Source organism: Anser anser (genome assembly GCF_964211835.1).
Source record: "Anser anser genome assembly, chromosome: 2".
In the NCBI taxonomy this organism is placed as follows: Eukaryota; Metazoa; Chordata; class Aves; order Anseriformes; family Anatidae; genus Anser; species Anser anser.
In genome coordinates this window covers 95,486,693-95,507,714 of record NC_139721.1, presented here as the reverse complement: position 1 = coordinate 95,507,714, position 21,022 = coordinate 95,486,693, and the positions used below count along the sequence as shown (strand labels likewise).

Here is a 21,022-nt window from a genome sequence, read left to right as displayed (position 1 = left end):
AAGTGTTAAACACTTAAAAATGTGTTCCAATGAGTGTAGCAGTTCATCCTGTTTAATTTTTTTTTTTTCTTAAACAGGAACACAGTCACTTAAGGTCAGTGAGTTGTCAGTATCTCAGAAATCTTTTGTTTTGGTCAGCTGCAATATCAAATGGAGCAGTGAATGCCAGGGGCTCAGCAACTCTGCAAGCAGCCATAGTGGCATTCACAATTATGAATTTTGGGGACAGCTTTCTTGCTCATTCCTGCAAGATCAGCAGTTTTCAGCCACCTTTCTGCCAATTGAACCGATAGATGTTTGGGGGTGTGCCGGATATTTTTCCATGGTTGTACTGTTAGGTTTACCTGAAGTTTGCTGTTAGGACTAATCCCTTCATACAACTTTACAAGAACTTTCATGTTTCTGGATGACCAGAGTGGATAAGACATAAGATCTTGTTTGCAAAGCCCTCCTCTTTGCTTTGATGTTACTAGCATATCCCAGCTAATGCAGGGGGAAATGTCCTATGTTAATAGAAATGCAGGTGCTCACAGCAAAACAGCTGTGACATCCCTGGACCTCTGGTGAACCACCATACTACTGGCAAGCAAGGAGGTACCATCCAGTCCATGTGCATCTCAAAAAAAAAAAAAAATCCAGCAAAACCAGCATAGGCTGTTTGGGGAAGGGATGGTCTTACATGTGTCAAGGTTGAAGCATATCCTAGCTTCTTCTAAGTATGGAGTGTCACTCTTAGACCGAAGTCTTCTAATGGGTCTCCGGTCTATGTCCTCCTCAGAAGAAGCCGACATCAGTGTGGGCACAGTGAGAAGAGTTGCCCGACGAGCTGATAAGAAAGAATGAATGAAGAAGAGGATAGAAGGAGAAAAGAGAAATTGAAAAGGGGAAAAAGGGTAAGGAACAAAAAATAATAAAAAATAATAAAAAAAAAAGAGAGAAAGAAAATTGTTCAATGGAAATGAGAATCTGTAATATTTAGTAGATGAGGCTGTTTCCTGTGAGGTCCCTGCCTCACGTGCTGCAGAATTTATGTTCTGCACCAAGTAATACAAAGAGCAGAAAAGACTGATGCACTGTGTCCCCCCAAGACATAGGTAATACCCCTGTTTCTGACACGGATTTCCTCTTCACGGTTTGATAGTTTTGCATCTTACATCACTCTTTTCACAACTCGTCAATAGCTGCAGTCCCTCCTTTTCTGAATACTGTGTTTGATACAGTGATGTCTGAGTAATGGAAGTAGTTAAGTGTTCATTTAGTTTGCAGAAATTAGTGGGAGCTATGCTTGGAACACATGAAATGATGTGTACAACAGCTATCCAAAAACTCAGTATCTCGGTGTCTTAATTTGGGCACTCAAAATTAACAGCTAATTTTTGCTCTTGATCACTCCATGTCTTAGTGTCTTAATTATGAAATGGGGAGAATAATTATTTTCTTTCAGTAGGTATTTTCTAATAAATTCATTAATATTTGTAAAGTATTCATATATTTTAGTGAAGCACCAATGAAAAGCCCATGAGCAAATTAATATTTTTATCTTCTCAACAGGCTCTAAATGGCTTGGGGCCATGTCTTCAAGGAGGAGAAAGCAAAATATTTAATATTGTCTCATTTAGTGAGTACTGCCCACTGATGAAGCAAGTGGTAGGAGAGTAAAAAATAACAGTGTCATCATGCAATTAGAAATTGTACCATAATACATATGGATTGAGGCTGAATTAATGTTGTGGAGGGAACCTTCATTCTGGCATTGCATAAGTATTCAGCACTTGACCTTACAGCCTCGATAAAGTCCCTTCAATGTAGGTGTTTTTTATGTGAAATGTAATTATGAGTGTCTGTTGATTGCTTTGGAAACTGAGTCTATAAATTAGAAATCACAAACAGAAAAGCCTCTATAAATATATCCACCTCAACTCTCTTTCTGACTAGAAAAAGGTTATCACAAATGCTGGACGGGATCTGGCTGATCACCGAAAGCTTGAGTACCATGCACAAGTACCCTGCCAGTATGTTGCTCTCCCCTCTACCCCATACAGAGTTGGAAAGAGAATTTCTGCTGAAAGCCCATCCTTACCCTTGATGTGGGTCTATTAACATTACTGTGAGGCTCTGTAAGAGCCTATACTTCCTTAGATAAGAAGGTGCAGAAAAATCTAGGGCTTGAGAATTTCCAACCCTCACATGCTATCCTTTTATTATGACATGGACTTTCAGAGAGTTGTTTTCAGTTCTGGTCTGCCACACGCACACACATATGTGCCCAAAAATCAGACCTGACATGCCTTTGTGTTCAACCCTAAGAAGAGTCTAAACCCTGGATATTTCTCACTGTTTGGGCATCAGCTGGCACAAGTCCTTATCTCAGGGCTTTTGTAAGCCACCACACTTCAAATAGCTAATAATGAACTCTATTTTCCTGCTGGGAATGGAGAGCACGACTGATGGTGACTAAGAGAAAATTTTGCAGCGTTGTAACTGCAATTCTTGCTTTAAAAAGTTTTTGAGAGTTCCAAATAATATCTGTCAATCAGAAGCCTTCAGATGCCTAAACCCTGAGTTAGGTGTTAGATAAGATAGCATATAATTAATATGATTTAACAAAAGCTGTCACACTGTATTTTTCAATTTGCAGAGTTACATAGTTTACCAAACAAGAAAATCTGCGCTGCTGGGGGTAGCAGTTATTTCTTGTCTAACTTATTTGTTTTGTGGTTTTAAATAGATTTCTTTCAAGTTTTTGCTCTCTCCTAACACAGCATCTGAATTTGAAGTAAAAGCATAGGGCAAGAGTTGAAATTAATTTAATGAGGTCAGCTATTTAGATTAAGCTAAAGTAAACACTGCTGTTAGACTGTAAACTATTACTCCATTGTAGCAGGGACGTACAATAATGAAGATGAAAGAGAATGGAAAATTTCTGCCAGAGAGAATTTTGTGTACTGCTTCATCAAATGTATACCAAAGGAAGATTTTTCTGTATATGAAGTCAACGTTGCAAAAAGCATCTCATAAAAGAACCATGTAAAAGATTTGTCCTTTAAAACTGGTATGATCTAGCTGTAGTTAAAGTCAGTGAAAGGCCACCCATGCACTTCAGGGGTGGCTAGATCACAGCACAGGAGACTATTCAGAAAAAAAAAAAAAAAAAAGAAAAAAATTGCAAACACCACATTACATACACATTTATTGTACACATAAGATGAGTGAGCTTTTCTGTAGTCATTTATAAATAATTTTTTAACTTTTGGGTCAAAACATTGGGATCTGGCCTGTATACATTTTGACTAGAGGTAGGTGGTTGTTGGAAAATATTTCCTGGAGTATTATTTACATATTAATTTGACAACCATGATTATCTCCCCTTTATGTATATTATCAACTGCTTTCAAGAATGGCTGGAAATTTTAAATACACATTGGAAAATTTTCAGAGGGAGCTAATATGTGTTGGTGTTTTTTTGGCAATAAAAAACTAAGATCAATTATTTCACAGCTGTGGAACAGGAAGGTATAATTCATCACATTCAAATACCCATATGGTGACACTGAATATACATGAATGGCATGAATATACCTGTACACACTTTTCCTTATGACCCTGTGTCCATATGACCCTGTGTCCATCACTGACAACCAACCAGTGTTTCTAGCTTGAGGTACTCTCCACAAATGAGCTCAGTGTCTGCTACACATTTTTAGGAGATGGCTTTTCAGAAAAACTAGGAAATATCCCCTTGAAGGTGCTGGAGTACAGGAACGACATTACGATACATACTAAGGGGCCCTCTTATGCTGCAAATGAATTTGAAAGCAGTGTCTGAAAACTCATTTCAAACAGCCATTCTAGCATTGCACAGAACACAACTTAGTCATTTTGGTTAAATTGTTTTGTTCCATTTGCATTGTTCCTGATGTGATAGGGTTATGCTACAATCAGCATGTTTTGCCAACATCGTTTGGTATTTGTTAGAAAGAGAAAAAAAGGTAGCTAATGGAGGAAAAAGAAATTAAAAAATAGAAATGCTGTAATGTATGTAATGACATTACAATTGATTATATATAATATCATATTTGTTGTCTCAAAACACTGTATGTTAGTGAAGTATGACACAAGTATGAATTTGGGAGAGGGGAATGGAAAATACATGAAGGATTATAAGTGTGTGTTTAGAGACCTTTTAAACATGTAATTTCAATATGTTTAGTTACATCTGAAGGTGGTCCAATTTCTGAATACTGTTTGAAATTACCGAAAACATGGGGGACAGTTTGCAAAGAATTATTGGTAGTTTCCATTTTTTTCCATTAAAATACTTTTTCACATATTTTAATACCAATATTAGTACTAATTTTGATTGCCAAGAACTAGCTTTATGTTTTGAAAAGTTTTTTTTTTTTTTAAGACTAATGTTTTTAGAAAAAATTTGGACATTTTTAATCAGAAAACTTTCTGAGGTGGAAAGTCATCCTCTTAAAATTATTTAAAGAAAATATGAAATATTAATCTAGATTTTCTTGTCCACTTTTATCAATCAACTTTTATTGAAATGTTTTTAAAACATCTTATTGGTAATACAAGTACCCTAGTCATTTTGGGCTTAATAATTTCTTCATCTAGAAACTCTAGTTTACATAACAGTTTCTTACCTCTGAATGGCAAAACAAACAAACAAACAAACAAAAAACCACCACCTCTTGAGACCTGATGTTTTTAATCTTACTACAAGCAAAACGCTAAAATGTTTCTGCTGGAGATGCCTAGACCTAGATGTGTTGGAAAGGCTGTCTTTCTGTTGTGTATAATCACAAGTAACTTCAGATAGCACACAAATAGCTGTAAAAGAATATTGGCTTCACAACGGAAATCTTAAAGAGCAAAAACTCATTTCTCAGAGCAAATTTTAAACAAGTTGGTAGAATACCTTTGAAATCATTTTAATTGCAGTGCTGCTGTTGCTGACTGAGTAGGATTTTTTCTTGCTACTTATTTTTATTAGAGAAGGGTATGAGCGTCTTATTTGATTTACTGCATTCTGCTGGCATCCTCTGCTCTTTCAGTTTTCCTCCTTCATGCTTCAGTGGAAAGGGCTCACTATAACATCACATGTAGATAATGCACGCAGAAATGTGGTTTTGGCTACATATGACCTTTAAAAGTGTTGGTTCCTGTAGGTTTTGATGCATCTAGAACATGACTGTGCTAAAATATTGTTAGTTTGTGAATATTTGTTAAAGACAATCAGACAGTGGGTCCAAATGGATGCTTACCAGAAAAAGAAAACCTTGTGGGCTGATTTAATGCCACTTCACTTTTGTCTTGTTTTAAATTTAAGTGATAAAGAACAACATTTGAAGGATTAGAGATGTGAAATAGGGTTTGACTGGCAGGAGAGGGAAACAGTGGAACGTGTGCAAGCACTGGCGAGGACATAATTTGGTATTTATGACGAATGATTTATAGGCTTTTGTCTCCTGGATAAACAGAGAAGTACATGCATATGGATTGTTGTCTCTCTCTAAAGGGAAGCTGTTGAGATCTTTGACACCAGTTTGATGGAAACCAGTAATCTGAAAGAAAGTACTCAGACACGTGGTTGCAAGCAATAGAACATAGGGCAAAAAGACATCCACTTTGATGCACATGCTTGTTATGCTGGTTTTTGATATTTGGTAAGTTTATGCACAATATGCCTATTTAGCATTTGTTGTACATTTCAGAGGAAATGTGCTTGTTCCTTCTTTGAATCCAAAGGCATAGGCTAAAGAAAACAGAATATATGTATGTATATTAAAAGAAAGAAGGAAAGAAAGGAAAGAAAAAGAGAGAGAAAGGAAAGGGCAAGCAAGCAGCTAGGTGATTATGAAATAGGGACAAGTAGGGGTTTTGCTATTTGAAATTATTTTTTAGTTTAGTTGAAAAAATTAAACTTAGTGTTCAGAATATTTTTTTTCAAGTGCAAGCCACGTATAGGATTTCCACAGTTTCTGTGTTTAGGGGTATAAAGAATAGGATCGCAAAAATACTAGTTTTATTTAGATATGCCACTTAGAATTAGAAGATTCTAATTTATTCCGATTTTAATTTGGCTGATTGGATATTGAAATAAATGACCAAGAAGTAGCTGAAGCACAGTTGCTGCAACTCATCATGAGGTATTTTTATACAATCGCTGAAGCTAGTCTACCTGACTCTGCAAGCCAGAGACTCTTATCGTGGCACTCCGTTGCCTGTTCATAAATTCTAAATAATGACAGAAGATGTGCAAAGGGGGGAAAATATTTAAAAAGGATAAGGGCAGGGTTGATGTTGATCAATTACTTGGATTTAAAGGGAGAGAAATTGATTACAACAGCTCATTTGCTGTTATTAATTTGCTATTTTTAATGTTATTAGTCTAAGAACTAATAACATCACATGAATAAGACACGCAAAATAACATAATTCTGAAGAGATGTTAATCTATGGGATGAATTATTTGTAAAATTTGAGTGGGTGGAGTATCCAAATATTACTTTACACAAGGAACATCTACAGTGGAATCATTCTGGACTAGGATTTGGGAATACTGCAGCAATACTTTTGTGAAATAATGGACATAATTTAGTATGCAAAAGCAGAAGGGAAGTAGCACTGGGTAGTCAGCAATGATTAAAGTCAAACATCTAGAATGAGTCAGCACTGCCTGAATTAAATGAGCAAAAGTGAAGCACAGTGAAATAAATAAATTGTGGCAACAGAGTGGGAGAGGGGAATGTGGAGTTAAATCTGTAACTGGGAGTATTTTATTAAACCTGGAAAACTGATAGAGCAGGATTTCCTGAAATCTCTTGAGCAATATTTCCGTATGTGTCTATACAATTCTGTGCATGCATTATCCATTTGCCTTGTGTACTATGTTCTTGCTTATTTCCATATTTTTTTCTACTTTGCATTCTTTTAATCACTCCTTACATTCATCAAATAGATTGCAGGAATGTTGCAACCAGTAAGAGCATATCTCATGCAAGTGGATCTTTGAATTACTTATAGGTACAAAGATAGTTTAAGATAAGCCTTCAACAGAGTTTTGTTCAGTTATTTAAATATTCACAGTGTATCTTGCCAAATGGACTGGCAAACAACTTTAACGTATGTAGGAACATCTTGGAATATCTCAATTAATGCAGTTAATTTTAAGCTTCATGCCCCCTGCTGGTGCAAAAGGAGATGAGACTGGAAAAGTGGATATGGGTCTTGAGGAAATTAGAAAAGATTTTATGCTCAAGTCAAAAGTCACCTGAGAGCAGAGGGGAACCTGGGTTCCCATCAGGATCAAAGCTAGACTGTAGAGCAGGGATGGACTTGCACAGCCCAGAACAGCATCCTGACCATGATGTACAGCCCATCCAGTCGGGTTCTGATTTGTGGCTGTTAGAGGGGGTGAGCCCTGTGACCCCTTCCATCAAACTCAAGGCCGCAGAAAAGTGTTATGTAAAGTCCGCAATAGGTATCTCTCCTTTTTTGAGGGTACCTGAAGCCTTCATTTATGACGCACCAAACAGAAGTCATTCTTCTCTCTTAGAATTCACTTAAGATACTTTATCCCCTTTTGTATAATGGCAGAGAGAGGTTCCTTGTTCCTTGATCCTGAACAAGCCTAGGTGTGAGCCAATAGGAACCAGCAGCCAGGGCAGTACGTGCCGTCCCTGTACGTTGTTTCATTTTCTGTGCTCAAGGCCAGCTCTCTGATACAACACAGCTGTTGGAGAGAGCAGTTTGAGACACTCCGACCAGCCTTGGAGCTGTAGAAGAAAAAGCCAAAAAGCCTCACGTACTGCTTTCTCCCTTTGGGAGCTGCATTTACCCTTTGCCTGCTTCCTGAGCCCGTGGCTGGCTACGTTCCTCACTGATCCGTATCCTGGCTGCTGACTTGATGTCCTGCTTGGCCTTCTGCTTGCCTCATTGCCATGGACCTGTCTGGTGATCTGGACTCTTGGCTGAACCTGGGTGACCATCTCTGCTTGTGTGCTTCAGTGCTTTACCTCTCATAGGAGAGACCATGCCTCCTCCTGTCTTGCTGCCTCTTGGCTCGCTTTCCCTTGCGGAGCGGCCTGCTAATGCTGCTCCTCAACGCCAGCTTGCTCAGCTCTGACAAATATGAGGGGTTCCTTTGCAAGCCCCAAAGCAGGAGTTCCTTAAAGTTGAACTTCAAACCAGCTGTCTCTCCAAATGAGGCTACCACTGTTACGGTCTGCAAATTTACAGCTTTTGATTACAGCCTGACCTGTTTTATGAAGTTACTCCATTTCCTGAGTTAGGTGCCTTCTTACTTGTCAACATGGGATTCCCTCTATGCAAACAAATGCCATTAGCACAGCCGTCTTCCATCTGAGTTCACTCCCTAGGCTTTTTTAATTTGTGTAGAGAGTAAGACATGATTTATATTATCCCAAGGAAGATTTCTATGATTAGGTGAACTCTGCTCTCAAAATGACTGAGACTCTCCACTGATACATGTTATTCAGCTAGTCAGATGTCTTGGATGGAAACATCTTCACTGAGGACACCTAAGAGTGAGCTGCATCCTACTCCAGGCCCCATTGTATGCTTTCAGGCCTTATGTCTGCAAGCCACGGTAGATTTGTATTTAGAATACACTGACATTCAGGAGCAACTAGTATTTTAATTCCCCACACTTCAAAGGCAGAAGACTTTTTCAAAAATGTAAATCCAGGTCCATATTTACATTTCAGATTTGGACTTTCCTAGGGCAAGGGGCTGGATCTAGGGACACAGTCCCTTTCCTGCTTCTGACTTGCAGATGCGTCACCAGGCATTACGCAGTTGGCAAGGACACCCCCATCTCCTAGATCCCAACATACGGCCACAGAAGAGACAGTCAGGATAGGGCTTAAGATATTTCTGGCTGGTATCTGAAGACTACAGCCAGCTGGCTTCATTCACTAAGTTTTCTAAATCTAGATAATCTTTGCTGCCAGATACAGCTTTTGGACTTTCCATCCCTCCTGCTTCACTTTCCTTGGAGGAAACGGGGAGCAGCTGTTTGAACAGCACATGCAGCACTGAACGGCCAAATATCCTCTGTTCTGAGTTAAGCCCACAGGAGTGAGGTGAAAGCTGCTGCTGCAGAAGGAGAGCATGGGAAAGAAGGCAGCTGATAAGGTAGCACCTCTCTCCTACCCTACAGCAGCAAGGGCAGCTCTGCAGCTTTCTGCAGGGGTAGGAACAAGATGTGGGCATTAGTGCAGGCAGTATGGGATAGAGTACCAGCTAGCTGCTGGGTGCCAAGACCTTGTTTCAGTCCCTGTGCTGAGGTCAGGGTATCCTGCATGCAACTACAGAGGACCTGAGGTCATCTGGGATTTGATATCCTTTGCTAGCAAAGCCATCATAGCTATTTGAGTTCCTTCCAAACATCTTGCAGTCCTGCTCCTTCCCTTCTCCTCCACCCACAAGGAATGGGTACAGTTGAGAATGAGTTCTTTCCAGCTGCTGTTTGTAACATTGTCATGTCATTAATGTGAAAACATTGGAAAGGAGTTTTTGTTCTTGATCTGGAGGATTAAAGGATTAAAAGGCAGAAATATTCCAATCTCTAAGTGGGTCATAAACCCCTATTCTACAGCCTGTGAATAGAGAAAATTGTAATGCAGTAACTGTAATAATAACTAAAGTAATAATACATGTAATGCATTTTGATGTATTTTTTAATTAAATGGCAAAATACCATAGTCTTCTTTCACTCGATTCTGGTATAATACAGTTTTAATGCATAAACACAAGCTCTGTGATAGTGTGATTTATTAATAACATCATGTTATTTTATTATCATCAAATAGTTAATTGTGATCCCATTAGGTAGATCTGGTGGCAGTGCTTTCTTGCACACTTTTTTTTTTTTTTTCAGTTCCAAAGTAGCTACTTGAGCTAAGCTATTTATGTTAGATGGGTGCCTCACATTCAGTATGGGTTTGATTGTATTTTTGTTTGTCTCAGAAATTTTAAGCTAATGCAGTTTAACTGTTTTTCAGAAGGCGGATAAGGAAAAAGAGATGTTCTTTTTGCCCACATTTGGAGAAATCATGCCATTATCTCATGTATTAGCCACCTTGTGCATGTTACTGTAATTGTCTTTCACTACACAAATACATATTTCTTTCATAGTCCTCTGTACTATTCCATGCTTAGGAAGGATGCTGTTGATAAACTGATACAGCTTGTAAGTTGTACATTACATAGCAGTAACTTGTACATTTCTGAAATTTTGTATCTATGGAATAGAAAAGGCGCTGTTCCCATAGGGATATCAAAGAACCTATTTTAATATCACTTTTATATCAATGCTCAGGCATCCACCGCATTTTAGAGATTGAAAAAAAGCAAACAAAATCAGTCATTGCTCTCAGCCAATTTTAACCTGACTTTGAGGTGCTTAGCATTTGCCTCTGTTGTTGTTCAATGCAGAGGGGCAGAGGACTGTGTTTTGACAATAGTTTTTTTTGGGTTTTTTTGCAAACAGTTTTCTTTGAAATATACAGATGAAAATGTACGACAATAGCTGGGGCAGCAGCTGGGCAATGTAGAAGCACCTCAGTTGAGCCAAAGGTCAAGTGGCACTGACCCCTACATCTCCTGGGATGGTAGCATTCCCCATGTAGATTAGGTCTTGCTCTGGGAGGATGACCTACAGAGGGAAGACCAAATTCTGGTGGCTTGTCTTTGAATGGGATTAGCAATTGAGGAAATTAACAGTGGAAAAAACCTGGACTGTGTTTTCAGAGAATAGTATGCAGGCAGTATGTAAAAAGTAAAAGGTTGATAGAGCTGCTTGGTCCTTCAATTTTTATTCAGTTTAGTATGATGCTTAAAGTTTAAGGAATAAAAAACCCTCCTCTTTGAAACTGTTTTATCCAAAAATAGAACTAGTGAGAAAAATGTGAACTGACTTTACCAAAAATATCACCTATGTTGTGAAGAATTCTCAGCTACCTTAAAGCAAAGAAGTTTGATTACTCCTTCGCTCTCTTGCACTGTTTCTATTCAGTGGGGGACCAGCATTTCATGGGGAAGGATGCAGACCACTGAGAGCATGCTGCTTCCGTGCAGCACATTAAAACATCTCAGATCTTTCCTAAATAATTTATTTCTGCAGCAGAGAATAATACCAGACTGTACTGAGTGATCCTGACATCACCAAGAAGCAAGGAGAGAGGGGAATGACACCACAGGGTGACACAGCATGCAGCTGGCTGTTCCCTCTGACTTGTCCACTCTGGTTCTGCAACCCCAGAGTCTGGACCTTGGTTTTCCATTTTGCTCCTGCCATGCACCCAGAATCTTTCACATAGCTTTTCCTTATCCTCTGAAAGGGCAAATCAGCCTTAACATTACTCTTCTTGTAATCCCTTTTACACCCCATGCATTCCGAAGGCCTTTCCCTATTGCCTGTGTACATTTCAGTAGCTCAGTCACAAGGGCTGGCCGTTGACTGACCCTATATATCTTAGCTGTACCATTAAAATAGTCAGTCTGAGACAGTGCCAAAATTTCTTACCTTGGGCTCCTTGACTGTAAAACAGTCTGTGAGCAGACTCGACATCCAAAAAGTAGTCCATTTTGATGGAACTTTATTTGTGTGCACAATACTCTGGTCTGGATGATCAGTCAGATTCCTGGGAAAAAAATAGAGATGTCAGACAGAAAAGCTGGTGAGTTTCTTTGTGGAAAAAATAGTGTAGGCAGTCATTAAAGGTTGTAGTTTGGCATATTAGGGTCAAAACATTTTCAAATCACTATTCATAGAACTTCACAAGTATCCTTTTCTATTTTGGGATATTTGGTTTAAATCTTTGTCTAAAGACGTAAGAGAAAAGTACTGCTACAGTGTTAGCAAGGTTCCTGGTACCTTCCCAGAACAATCACCTTTATTCTTGCCACAGTCTCCATTTCTTACAGTACATACTTAGATTACTCTGCCTGTTACATTTGCTCTTAAAAATGAGAGCAGAAGAGCTTGGGGGTGCCATGGACAGCAGCAATGCCAGGACCTCCGAGCAGACTCCATTGTAATAGACTACAGTAAAGACAGCATTAGTGCTGCTCACAACAAAACACAGCACTAAGAAGGAAGACAAAAGGTTGTAATTTGTTGGACATTTCATTCTGCCTAAACAGGCAGAAATCAACCTTTCCTTACTCCTTCCTACTTACTGACCAGAAGTAGCAGCAGAACATCCCACCATCAGTTTAAAAGAGGTGATAAGAACAACCATTAAGAAATGGTAGGATACTCCTATCTTAGTTAAGGTTTGTGTTTTTGGCATTCTTCAGAGCCTTGGATCTGTTTAAATCCTAGGTTACATTTGACAAAGATGCACACTGAATCAAGTGTGTCTCTGCCAGACAGAGTTCCCAGGATTATGCACATCAACCTGACCTTTCTCCAGTTGGGTTCTTGCTATCTCCTGCACTTTCGTCTTTTCTCACCAACTCACATAAAAACCCAAGATCTGAAGAAAAGTCACAACCCAGATCTCTCCTCCACACCTCAGTTAGTTACAGCATATAATCATAAGCATACAAACAGCCCTGCACAACATTTACTTTAAGACAGACAGACAAAAATACCTCTAGTCTTTTCTGTATAAACCTAACAGAAAGGTTTGGGCAGGGAGACCGAGACCCTTGCTTCAAGCAGTTCCTTTAATTATGCTGGCAAAAATCAGGAAACCAAGGTTCCAAAGCTTTTTCTTTTTTCTTTAATTTGGTTTTCATCGATCAACATGCAGTCCTTTCTAAAATTCCGAAGCCTACCCCAATGAGCAAACTTTTAAAATTCCTCAGCAATTCACTTGGCTGTAGCACTCCCAGACCAGAAATGATACTTACTGCAAAATATCAAGAGCTGGCTGGCAGTCGTGTAAGCTCCAGTAGTTTCAAGGAAGGTTTCTTTGATCTTACTAAATGTCCCCAGTGTAAGCAAACAATTTTGATTGTTTGATTGGAACTCTGATGAATAATGCATAACGTCAACTGGACTTCCTTTATCAGATGAAAATGGCCAGGAGATGCTGTTACTTAGCAACAGGAGGTGACACTATGATCATCTCCTCCACTCCCCTTCACCCTTCATACTGAAAAATTAAGCCCCTGGTTTTGATTTGATAAAAACTTTCCTCAGGAAAAAAAAAAAAAAACCTGCATCAAGTTTCCTTAAGAATTTGTTTTTTCTCTCTGATCTTCCTCATTGCAGCTTGTATTCTGAGATAGTTTAAAGTGTTTCATAATGATTAGCCATAACATTGTGTTTTGTCTAATAATTTGCTTCTAGTAAGCAAAACACCTACTTTCTTCATCATTTACCACAAGGGTAATGAGACTGTTAAATGTTTTGCTATGAATATAATGCAAATACTGCCTTGAAAATATTCATTTCTTATCTGGTACTGCTTGTTGGACAAGGCATACAGAAAAAACAATACAAAAACATTCCACTGATGCTATGAAATTATAGATTAGAATAGATTATTAGAATATTAGAATAGATTATCCAGAAATCTCTCCTATTCCAGAATTCCTACTTTAAGTAATTCATTCATTCTTGAAGGTGCTATAACATCTGATACAAGCATTCTCTAGGAATCATTGCGTTCCTGCATAACATACAGCTTTATACAAAATACACGATGTAGCTTTTTGCAGGAAATACACACTGATCGAAAGCAAAAGCACTATGAAAGATTTTTAAAATAAATAAATAAAAGCACATACAGGAGATAAGTACTTACCACTGTTACTGACCTCTTTCCATCCTACTGTTATGGAATAAGACTAAGCAAATGCAACCTAGTCTGTGAGACGGAATGAACAGCTTCTAATTTTCACTTCAACCTCAAAATCAAGAGTACTGAATAGAGAAAGGTGACGGATCTGCTGTTTTATATTATCATGAAATGAAAGCTCTTAGCACAGATCTGAGTAGAACTGCTTTTTTTTTTATACTACATTAGCCTGCTAATTTGAAGAAAGTGAAAGGCTTTGTTTTACTGTCTTTTATCTGTTCTCTTTGCTACCCCCACAATTTAATTTGCATTTAAAATTATTCTTATGTCTCCACTGCACTCCAAGGTGTGGAGCATTTTCTAATCACGATGAATGTTCAGTGTGGTTTTTGTGCAATGCCACTTTTATTCTGAGCCAGAAACATGGTGAGTAATTATAATTGCCAGCTATTTTCTAGAATGAAATACAGAGTGGTTGTCTGATGCAGTTTCTGATTTTTCCTCCATTTAGCAGTGCATTGCAACAAACTCCTCAGTCAAAGCATCAGTAAAAACATAAATCAAATAGCACAGTGTCATGCCATGATAGCTTAAACATGCACATTCACAGACCATGAAAGCAGAATATGATTCTAAGATCTTTTTTAATAATAATATACCTTTTCCAAGTTTTGAAGTGGGTTTGGACAGTTAATAAACTGAAATACAGCACAGTTATTTCTTGATGGCTTCCAGTTCGTCTAGATTAATGTTTCTGGAGTCGCACATTGTTTGGAACCTAGATGAAGCCAAGCACTAGGAGGTGACAAACGCAATGCTATTAAGTTGCACAGGACATCCCTCGTGAGAGGGCTAGGAGCCTGCTTCTTCCAGCAGTTCTTAGAATAGTTCCCCAAAGCCTGATCAGAAAGTGACAAAGGCAGGGATAAAAGTGATCCTTTGATAATTTTTGTCGCAGAAGTTCTGTCCAAGAGAAGAGTCAGGAAACAATCAGACTTAGTCTTCCCTTGTTTGCAGATATTCTGCTCAAGAGATCAGCTGTAAACGCCTCTAAAATGCACTGCCACCAAACCTAAATGATGCTCAAAACTGGAGGTTCTGAAAGGTCAGATTTTTGTTTCAGCATCAGACAGCTGTTTAAATCATATACCATGGATTTTTTGACTTTTAAGAAGGAGCCCAAAAAGGTAAATAAACCCTCAGACTATGGGTTATTTGGTACAGGTTAGAAAGTAAGATTCACTCTGAGCAGATCATTGCAGGGATTTCCACTCTAAGGTTTCTTAAATGCTTCTTCGAAGCATCCATACAGTACTGAAGGTATGGGTGAGCTATATGGGCTTCAGATAGAATCAGGCATGGCTGTGCCTACACTGGCACCCTACTAAATGTGGTTGGATTGAGTAGGCATCTCACAGTGCTACCTTAGTGGTGGATCTAGCTTATGCAAAGTGTTCCTGTTTTCAGAGTTGTGACAAGCATTTTCATTCCTAAACTCAAATTAAAGCAAAACCAAACAGCAATAACAACTCAAGCCTTCCACTATGCATTGTGGAGGGCTGCTTGTGCCTTACTGCTTGTATTTGAGAGAGTTTATGTTTGCCCTGATGACTACTGAACAATAGGTCCTTCCAAACTGTCCTCTGATAATTATTGGATCCATTATCTTTTGAACCAGGGACTGATCCAAACTAGTTGCCTCTTTAGCCCTACTGACTTTCTTCAGCAGAAAACCAGAAAAAAAAGAAAGACTGGCAATGGAGAATGGAAGACAGAAGAAAACTATCCTTCATGTTCTGCAAGGATATCTGCTACTTGCTAACAATACTTTTTTTTTTTTTTTTTTTTTTTTTTTAGAGCTACTGAATCTCTTAGTCCAAAGGAGGCTGAGAACAATATAACTTTGCATGCTGGAGAATGTTTTATAATACCTATCAATTAGCCTTTGCTGTGTTCTTCTGGTCCTCTTTGTCATCACCCTTTCAATCTGCATTGTCATCTTCCAACTTGACTGATATGCACAGTTGTTGAAATTACCAGCAACCTCTCTACTGACCATTGCATAATCAACCATCTTGATACATTCATCCATTTCAGGGATTTACAGCTCACTTTAAATTATTGTGCAGTAGTTCTGACAGCTGCCAAGAGCTCTCTCTGACTATGTAATACTTAGCAACAAGAAAGATAACAGTGCCTTTCATTTGTATGCTTCTGTGGCATTCATTGCCATGAGGGAAATCCTTGCCTGCCTGGTTACAAAGCCTTTAGGATGGTAGCATAGGCCCACATTTGACCCTCAGTCCCTCAAACAGGGAAATCCATTACCTCCAGTTGAGCTGAAAAGCCTACATGTCTAGAAACATGTTCAGGTGAAACAGATCTGTTCTGTGTTGAATATAGTCCCCAGATCAGGGTTCACATATCCTTGAAGCTCATTCTGAAAGTTTGGCACTGAACATTTGAAATAATGTAGGGTGCATTGAAATGTGTTCTCTGTCTTTGTTTCCAAGAACATCAGAACACCCCACAGGGCAGGACAGGGAAGTGGAACAGCAGCCAGAACCAGAAACTGCTTTCCAGCTATTTGAAAGCTTCCCTGTGCTCTACCAACTCCTGAAGCCAAACTTGCAAAACCTCTGCTATTGGCCAGACCTCTTATCAGCACAGATCCCTTTGTCCCCATAATCAATGCAATGGTTTTTTAATATACACAGATACCCCCAGAGGACTAGACTGAGATTGAACTCTTTGTGAGGTAGACTATAAAACCATCCAACCGACCTCAGAAAAATATTTGGAGAAAAATCGTCATGCTTTGGAAAACTCTGAAGCTGGCATTCCTCATCAGGAGCTTAAGTAACCTACTGCATCACATTTGACTTTTTCCCAAATTAAAAAAAAAAAAAAAAGAGAACCAAACCAAAAAAAACCAACCATCCCTCAAGAGGAAAGTAATTGAACACTTGGCATTTAAAAGAAGTGAGTAGCCTTCTGGTTTTCGAACAGTCAGATACATGTAGGCAAGAGGGCTGTTTTTTTTTTCCTACCCTGAATTCTCTATTGAGAACATAGCTGTTACTGTAATGACTCAGAGCCTCAGGGAAAAAAAAAAAAAAAAGTCTGCTGCTGACAAACATTAATACTAACCTGAAAGAAAGTGGGAGAGAGAATGTAATGTGTGACTGAAGAAGTGTAGGCAAGGTGATTATTACAGAGACTTGTTTCCTGAGGGATACATTCAGAATAAAGGAAGAATATAAAAGTTTAAGCCCCTAAGCTATGAAAAGTAGTGGCTTGTTTTTTTTTTTTTTAATCATAATTATCAGTTTTGTGCTTAGATATATTAAAAAGAGAGGATTGGTAGCAAAATTAGGACACAAGTATGTTCTCTATTTCTTATTTGTAATGCAAGACAAATGTGTCACACACAGCATGTGATAAAACAAAAATATTTAAATGAGTGTTACATGCGCTTCACAGTGACAGAGACTAACACTGATGTTTTCAGAAGTTTCAACAGATTTTGTACAAATCCATTTTGGTGTCCCCAAGCTGAAACCACTTCCGAGTTATAGAAGAGTTATCAAGAATAAGAAGAACTCCCAGTGTGGATGTATTTGTTTCTGATATTTCTGCCATAAAAATGATCAATATCCAGAAACACTGAAGAGAGTATAAAGGTAGTTCTGGCTCTTGAAATCAGTGGAAAGTTTGTATTTGGCTTTTGTAGCATCAGGGTCGCATTCTCATTATTTAGCTCTGAAGCAAGCATTGCACACTTTCCAAAGCAGAAAAGATGATCTTGAAAAGAGAAAGCTTCAGCATCCAGTGACACGAACAAGAAGTTCAAAAAGTTATTATCTGAGGAAATCTTAAAATGCTGTCATGGAGAACAAAGGTTAGACACCCTGCATAGAAGAAGTCTATTCTAAGATGATATATGGCACTTTGATATGCCTTCATTTGAGGGAGGAGAACTTGAAGTCATAATTATATGATAAACATATTAGGGAAGAGAGATTTTGGGAGCACAAGTATGTTAAAGATGAGTTCTTCAGTCCTTATACAGGCAGAAATTCTTCCACATTAAATAGACTTCGTCATCTTCCTCAATTACATGATCAGATTATTATTTTTTTCCCTATAACAAACCACACAGGAAAAAAAAAGACAAAAAAATACATTCCCCAATTCATTCCCACAGGTGACATGGGGGGTAAGCAGAGAAATGCAGAGCTGTCTAGAGCAGGGAACAGAATGAAACTAGTAAAACAGATTTTTTGGTGAAGCTTTTCTCCATAGCCCTGCCAGTACACAGCAGTCATGGAGGGGGAGGTATCCCTTTTGGCTTCCTTACTTTTCTAGGAGTTTTTGCAAGGGAACTTTAAAAAGATTCAAAGGAGCAGCCAAAAACCGTGAGAGGAACCCAGCAAAATCATCCATCCTCTACACCTTCTTAGGACTGAGCAGTCCCCTGAGCTTGCACTAGCCCCGACACCAAGGATGGTGTGATTGCTGAAAACAGGATAAGGAATGATTTTAATTTGCCGTTGATTAAAACACCAGTGCATGTACCAACGAATACAGTCTTAACCTTCATCAAAAGAGGGGTAAAACCCAACACAGGGAGACTGAAAACAAGTGTGTATTTACAGTCTTTACAGCCTTCTGATGGCCTCTGAGAAATTGCACTGCTAGTGGATCATTCCTAAATCTAGTTTCAGTTGGCTGCTGGTTGTAAGTGGGATAAGCAACTCTGAAATAACTGAGCAGCTGGACATAAGCAGTGTAACATGATTAAATTTGATAAAAACCTAGGAACTGCAATCTGGTTAGAACAAAATCAAATGAATTCTTGCCAACTGAATTTATGTAAGGAAAAGACATAACAATGGAGTATAAATGAAGTTACAAAGTATAGTTTGTATATGTCAAATAACATGATGAGATTTAATATTCATGGGGCACTAAGCATACATAGATAAATAATGCATATGAATGCCAGTCTCTGAATAATTTACATAAAATCAATCTCCTTTCCTGTTTCTACATTGTGCTATCCTCCAAAAACTGCATCAAATTCCGATACAGTTTTCAAAGATTTTCAGACTGCATTTTTAATGTTGCACTTCGCTAGGAGAATAGATCGACAACAAGAGCTTCAGAAAAAAACATCCACCTGTCTTTTGTTTCCTACCCTGCACTGCCCTTCAGCTACTGAGAAGCCACATATTTTGCAGTAGGAACATTTACAGGACTTGTAATGAAATGTGTGAATGTAATTGACAAAGTCATCCCGATACCTCAAGCATTCCTGGACACATATCACTGTACCTCAGTACTGGAGTCATTCCAAAGTTTGCATCTGCCTTTTACTTAGCTTGGATGCAGTTTTCCATGTGCAAGTTGGATATTTTTGTGCATTTCAAATATGTAAGTATATGCAACTACATATTGCTGTGCTTTCCTGACTTTAGTCAAAGGATTTGATCCTGCATAGCGCAGAGCTACACAATGTCAAAAATGACGAGCAAAGTAGCAAGCCAGAAGAACCTAATTCTTTCTTAATGACAGCAAGACTGTAGAGCTGTCAAGTTACTTCTGCCTTGTGGCAAAAGTATGGTCTAAAAGAGGAATATGTACTGTAGCTATGTGCTCCATTAGCATGATGGGGACTGCAGTAGTTCTCCTGTCTCCTCAGACATGCCTGTTTTCTGCCCACATCCTCCTCCTTTTTCACCACACACTGCAGACTTGGGAGAGCACTTCAAGCTCTTCATGTTGCTCATGATTTCAAAGAATTTCTGTTTGCCTTTGAGGAAAAACAATTTGCACTTTCAGTGGGAATCTGTAGGACTAACACTAAATTTGCACTCCAACATGGAATATCTAATGCAGATCCTCTCCTCCAGTTCCTTTAACTTGACAGAAGATCAGGTCTTTCAGCACAATGTTGGACCAGAGCTGGTTTCTAAAAAACAACATTAGCTGAGGACAAATCTAGTGTCTTATGGGTTGCACTTATTTTCAGTCAAACCCTTTGAGAAAAAATAATATGTTGATTCTGTTGCCCAACTTTCACTAATTATTGGAGACAGTACAATCACATGAGGTGCACCCGCATGAACTGTCAGAACAGCATGTACAGGAGGGCAGCAAATAATTGCCTTGATGAGTGACATTTCATAGTCTATGGGTGGCCTTCTCAAAATGTTTGCTCAGTGTCCCCCCAGCTGATAAGTAATTTTAATAAAACATTGTCTTTAGGAGAATGAAAAAGGCACATGTGGCACAGCCCAGAGGCTAGAGTTTTTATTTTTTTTTAAATAATTTGACAGGTGCTTGACTGAAAAATTACTAAAAGTCAATGGAAAGTGTACTGCTTCAGTTTCATTCCTTATGGGCTAGATCCTGCTCTTATGGGATTCTTTAAGAAACACTGACAGTTATAACAAACCTGACAAACCTGACAAACCTGATCTCCTTCTATGACAAAGTGACACGCTTAGTGGATGAGGGAAAGGCTGTGGATGTGGTCTACCTTGACTTCAGTAAGGCTTTTGACACCGTTTCCCACAACATTCTCCTCAAAAAACTGGCTGCTCGTGGCTTGGACTGGCATACGCTTCGTTGGGTTAAAAACTGGCTGGATAGCTGGGCCCAAAGAGTTGCGGTGGATGGAGTCAAATCCAGTTGGAGGCCGGTCACTAGTGGCATCCCCCAGGGCTCAGTACTGGGGCCAGTCCTCTTCAATATCTTTATCGATGATCTGGATGAGGGGATTGAGTGCACCCTCAGTAAGTTTGCAGACAACACCAAGTTAGGTGCGTGTGTCGATCTGCTCAAGGGTAGGAAGGCTCTGCAGGAGGATCTGGATAGGCTGGACTGATGGGCTGAGGTCAACTGTATGAAGTTCAACAAGGCCAAGTGCCGGGTCCTGCACCTGGGGCGTAACAACCCCAAGCAGCGCTACAGGCTGGGAGATGAGTGGTTAGAAAGCTGGCTGGCAGAGAAGGACCTGGGAGTATTGGTTGATAGTCGGCTGAATATGAGCCAGCAGTGTGCTCAGGTGGCCAAGAAGGCCAACAGCATCCTGGCTTGTATAAGAAGCAGTGTGGCCAGCAGGACTAGGGAAGTGATTGTCCCCCTGTACTCGGCTCTGGTGAGGCCGCACCTCGAGTACTGTGTTCAGTTTTGGGCCCCTCACTACAAGAAGGACATGGAGGTGCTCC

General features: G+C 39.1%; 1 protein-coding gene across 5 annotated transcripts in view; it reads right to left on the bottom strand.

Moving 5' to 3' along the window:
- The window catches only part of PHACTR1 (phosphatase and actin regulator 1), a 359,571-nt gene that overhangs the window by 314,502 nt on the left and 24,047 nt on the right, over window positions 1-21,022 (bottom strand). For 2 of the 5 annotated variants that reach the window (XR_014580386.1, XM_083825803.1), the window contains 2 exons: window positions 11,561-11,678; window positions 680-826 (listed from right to left, as the gene is read on the bottom strand). Coding sequence is in view for 4 of the 5 variants with exons in the window: in XM_083825803.1 (XP_083681929.1) it covers window positions 680-826; window positions 11,561-11,621 (208 nt within the window). In the remaining variant the exon portion in view is untranslated. Of the gene's footprint in view, window positions 1-679; window positions 827-11,560; window positions 11,679-12,894; window positions 13,259-13,793; window positions 14,098-21,022 lie in introns of those variants that run through there. The other 3 variants (XM_083825799.1, XM_083825800.1, XM_083825798.1) reach the window with 3 other exon arrangements.